Here is a 4,440-nt window from a genome sequence, read left to right as displayed (position 1 = left end):
AATGAGCAGTTGAATGGTCGTTAAGTTGTTGGTTTTTCCTTACTTGCACTTCAAGGCTTCAAGGTAGTTGATTGGATGGTTTATCCTTAGTTTTTCTGTTTAGTGATTATTGAATCTCAATTATAAATGTGCACTTGAATGGTCGTTAAGTGCTTGGTTTTTCCTTAGTTGCACTTCAAGGCTTCAAGGTAGTTGATTGGATTGTTTATCCTAAGTTTTTCTGTTTAGTGATTATTGAATCTCATTTATAAATGTGCATTTGAATGGTCGTTCAGTTGTTGGTTTTTCCTTAGTTGCACTTCAAGGCTTCAAGGTAGTTGATTGGTATGTTTATCCTTAGTTTTTCTGTTTAGTGATTATTGAATCTCATTTATAAATGTGCACTTGAATGGTCGTTCAGTAACCAAGTATTTCCCCAGAAGTAACCACCTGGGTCTTTTAGGTCCACCTGAAATTCGGGCCTCCTTTCATTAACTTGTCTTCATTAAAAAAAGTTGAAAATTACTAACTAATTATATTATGAATAATACTTTCTAAACTTTCTGTTCTTCACTAATCTGTCAAAACTTCCCGCTCTTCATTAATTATTCCATCATTATTCAACTGTTATTCAATTGATTTATGGGGGTTCATATTAGAATGTCAAAATCATTGCCATCAATATCTTCATCATCTTTTCCCAAACTACGTTTGGGAAAAGAATTGTGCTTTTGCGTGCTGGAAGCCACATTGAAATGGTCAACGACTACAAAAAACCCAAGAAGACCCTTCTTAGGGTGTTCAAAGTATAATACCCAGGTAAGTAAAATATTTGTTGCCTAAAATATTTTATATAAGCATTAATAAATTGCACAGTTCCTCTTTTCTAATATATGTATGAAATGTGCAGGGCTTACCATATTGTAAGTTTTTCAAGTGGTTGGATGGTAATGAAGTGATTGAGCTACAAGTTCAAGAAAGAATTGATGAACTTTTAAAGAAAGAGAAAGATGGAGAGAACATACTTCAGATGCTGGAAAAGAGGGAGATTGAGCTTCATAAGATAGTGGATCGCCTCGAGAGGGTAAGCATGGTGCTGTCCAATAAAAGCGACGAGGTTACGCAAAAGGAGTTGCTGCTCAATGCACAAGAAGCTAGAAGAAGGGGGTTGTGCACGCTATTTTGGATTTACTGTTGTTTTGTATTTGTGCATGCATTTTACCTAGTGTTATATAAGTGAATTTGGGATTGTTGTTAACTAGTAACATGATATTTTGTGGACGTAAATCCTAGTTATATAACTCTTTACGCTGAATGTAATGCTTGGTCTGCTGGGTACTTGTTTTTGTGGCAGAGAATAGAAAATGTAACTCTGCCCAAATGCTTGGTTGGAATGAAATTGATGGAAGGAACATATGGTTATGGATATGTATCATTATTTCTTTTATTTTGTGATGGAAGATATAGGGAGTTGAGATGTTCTTTTTGGTAGGCATTAGAATGCATTCTCTTATGTTATACAGTGCTTGAACTTAGCAATGGTTCGAATTCTAGCTGCTAATATTTTCTAGCAGCAATTTGGTCTATCTGTTTTGACAGAATAATTCAAAAATTGACCATTACCACAACCATCAGTTGATCCTCATTGAACATCAATAAATAGCTGCACGTAAAATCTGTTGTAACCTATGGATAGAATAGGTTTATTTCCCATTTGAAGGATACATACGGCTAACTAATTTATTGATGTTAGTCATAAATCAAATAGTCATTTTACATCAAATTAATTGGTGCACGTAAATGTCTCTGCCTTTAACAACTTAGTGAAATCCTGGAGTACTTCATCCTCAACCATGGTAATGCACGTAAAATCGTGGAGCACTTTCCCCTGAATGGTAATGACGTAAAATCTTTTTTTTCTTGCCTTACATGGTTCTTCACTAAACATGATTGAACTCTGACCACCAGCAGGCTGTAAAATTGATAAACAAATATAAGAATTAGTTTATCTAGCTGAGAGGCAAAGATGTGAAAAATAGGGAGGAAAAAAAAGAACACATCATTTTGAGGAAAATTTTCCCCTTCAAACACCTATAAAAAAACCTAATCTTTTTCAAACCATCAGCACGTACAGATAAGTATGGAAATGATGCAATTAGTTGATAATTTGATAAGTATGACAAAAATATGAACCTAAGAAATGCCAGTCACTTAATCAAGCGATCATGATAAAGAAAAGTAAATAAAGTATGACGTTGAACTACTTTAATACATTTCTCCAGCACCACCAAATAAGGATTCATGGTGGTTATCATATGATTGCAATTGAAATTAAATACAAGGATGCCATTCTGACCTCATAAGCTTGGAATTTAGCTTAATAAAATATAATTCTCATTGCAACGGTTGTGAGCCGTCCAACCCACATCGATCCAATTGTGATCCATCCAACTCAACTTGCATCTGTAAATAATAAACAAAAATATTAATCGTACTAATAAATATAAGTATTAATAAAGGGGATAAAGTGCACAAATCCACTTACGCTTTATTGACTCTGCATCACACTTTGTCGGGCCTGTGTTGTAGTCATGTCTATACCCACACCTGAAATAGCCTGCTGCAAATTGGTCTAAGGTCAATATACAACCACCTTTTTAAACTTATTAATAAATATAAAATAATTAATATACCTGCATGTGTTCATATCTGGTTCGATCGATCTCAGAAGGGCCAAATAAACTCCTGCATACTTCCACAACAGGTGTATCTCCTTTATCCATGGACCGGGTATCGCCTCCATCCCGCTAATTACCAAACAAATATACGTTATTAAACTTTTAATAAAATGACTGGAAGACTTGAATAACATTCTAATATTTTCACCTCTTTACGCTTCCCCTTTGCCGGTGCTTTCTTCAACTTTGCTTTTGCTTTCCGCATGTCTATCTCCATCCTGGATGCTCTTCTTAGAGATGGAGGTTTGCCTTTGCCTCGCACAACACGTGGGCTGTGTACTTCCCCAGAACACCCGACCGTAGTGTCATTTGCCGTGTCACTAGCATTAGAACCAATTTGAGTGAAAGATGGGGGTTCTTCATTGGCACGATAGAGCTCAATCATCGCATATAACTTACTTCTCGCATCCTCAGTATACTTTCTCGAACTAGCTGCATGAGTAATCATCTGATAACAAATGCTCAAAAGACTTGAATATCTATTAGCATCTGGCCATTGGTCCCCTTCATCATAGCTACTGTGGATTAATGTGTATCGCCTTTTAATATCCTTCCTCCATCGATCTAAAATGTATATTTCCGGAAAATATCTAATATCGTTACATCTGAATACAGCCAAAATGTGCCGACATAATATTCCCCTCATCTCAAATAATCCACAAGAGTACTTTGCAACTGCATCAACCTTACTAAAGTCCACAAAATACGTAACCAACTTAGTGAACTCCTCCAAAGCTACTTCATCCTCAACCATATATGTCTTTATTGCACCATCACTTGGTAGTAACTTCAGATTCAAGTCAATGATACCGTTGACTTGCTGCTGAACTTCCTTGAACTTAGCAATCATGTACAACTCTTGGAACCTCTTTTCAATCGAAGATCTAGATATGCAGGGAATTGTGACATTAAATGACTGGAAGTCTGTGAGATTTTCATTCTCAATCTTTTTTTTCAATGCGTTGTCAAATTGGTCTACAAACTCCTTTACATTTGTTCTAGAATGTACATAACCGTCAAAGAATGCATTCATGCTCTCGCTTCGTTGCGTTGTACTCATTCCAGCCCAAAAACACTCCTTCAAAAATGCTGGGACCCAATGTTCACGCTCAACGTATAGGCTCTGCAACCACGCATTCTCATGCAAGTTGTAAGTGGTAAGCAACTCATCCCAACACTTCTCAAACTCATCAACACGTTGGGTGTCATATACACATTTCATCAAGGCACCTTTCATCCCAGTTTTGTAGGAACCATATGAGCCAAGTTTCTCGGGAACTTTCTTAAGTATATGCCAAAGACAAAATCTATGTCTTGTATTTGGAAAGACAAGAGCGATTGCATTTTTCATCGCTCTATCTTGATCAGTGATAATGGCTTTCGGAGCGATACCATCCATACATTGCAACCATGTCTCGAATAACCAAACAAATGTCTCGGTATCCTCACTAGAAATCAAGCCAGCTCCCAACAAAATTGATTGCCCATGGTGGTTTACACCAACAAATGGTGCAAAGGGCATACCATATCGATTCGTTAAGTATGTGGTGTCGAATGTCACCACATCACCGAAATATTAGTACGCAGCTCTACTACAGGGGTTTGCCCAAAAGACGTTCTTTAACCTCCCATCATCATCTATATCCATCATATAAAAAAATCCAGAATTTTTGTATTGCATTTGTAAAAAATACTGTTGGAGGGCTCCAGCACCACCTGCGCC

At 36.7% G+C, this 4,440-nt stretch overlaps 2 protein-coding genes across 2 annotated transcripts; one reads left to right on the top strand and one right to left on the bottom strand.

Moving 5' to 3' along the window:
* The first annotated feature begins 434 nt into the window (after positions 1-434).
* On the top strand, positions 435-1,550 carry LOC122289291. The gene is made up of 4 exons (XM_043096276.1): positions 435-798; positions 890-1,180; positions 1,334-1,408; positions 1,503-1,550. The coding sequence occupies exons 1-4, from the start codon at positions 622-624 to the stop codon at positions 1,548-1,550; spliced, it is 591 nt and encodes a 196-aa protein (XP_042952210.1). The 5' UTR covers positions 435-621.
* A 212-nt stretch (positions 1,551-1,762) lies between these two features.
* LOC122289290 (protein FAR1-RELATED SEQUENCE 5-like) lies at positions 1,763-4,239 on the bottom strand. The gene is made up of 4 exons (XM_043096275.1): positions 3,794-4,239; positions 2,866-3,715; positions 2,673-2,786; positions 1,763-1,951 (listed from the first exon to the last, which is right to left on the bottom strand). Exons 1-4 carry the CDS (start codon positions 4,237-4,239, stop codon positions 1,763-1,765), a joined length of 1,599 nt encoding a protein of 532 aa, XP_042952209.1.
* Between the last annotated feature and the right edge of the window lie 201 nt (positions 4,240-4,440).

Source organism: Carya illinoinensis, chromosome 12, assembly GCF_018687715.1.
Source record: "Carya illinoinensis cultivar Pawnee chromosome 12, C.illinoinensisPawnee_v1, whole genome shotgun sequence".
NCBI lineage: Eukaryota > Viridiplantae > Streptophyta > Magnoliopsida > Fagales > Juglandaceae > Carya > Carya illinoinensis.
This window is presented reverse-complemented; position numbering and strand designations above follow the sequence as displayed.

Coding starts and splice junctions, on each gene's coding strand:
- LOC122289291 (XM_043096276.1), top strand. CDS start 622: ATGGGGGTTCATATTAGAATGTCAAAATCATTGCCATCAATATCTTCA. Junction 1,181..1,333: donor TTTGGATTTACTGTTGTTTT/GTATTTGTGCAT, acceptor TTTTTGTGGCAG/AGAATAGAAAATGTAACTCT. Junction 1,409..1,502: donor GAACATATGGTTATGGATAT/GTATCATTATTT, acceptor TATGTTATACAG/TGCTTGAACTTAGCAATGGT.
- LOC122289290 (XM_043096275.1), bottom strand. CDS start 4,239: ATGCCCTTTGCACCATTTGTTGGTGTAAACCACCATGGGCAATCAATT. Junction 3,716..3,793: donor GTCCCAGCATTTTTGAAGGA/GTGTTTTTGGGC, acceptor TGTACATTCTAG/AACAAATGTAAAGGAGTTTG. Junction 1,952..2,672: donor CCAGATATGAACACATGCAG/GTATATTAATTA, acceptor TCAATTTTACAG/CCTGCTGGTGGTCAGAGTTC.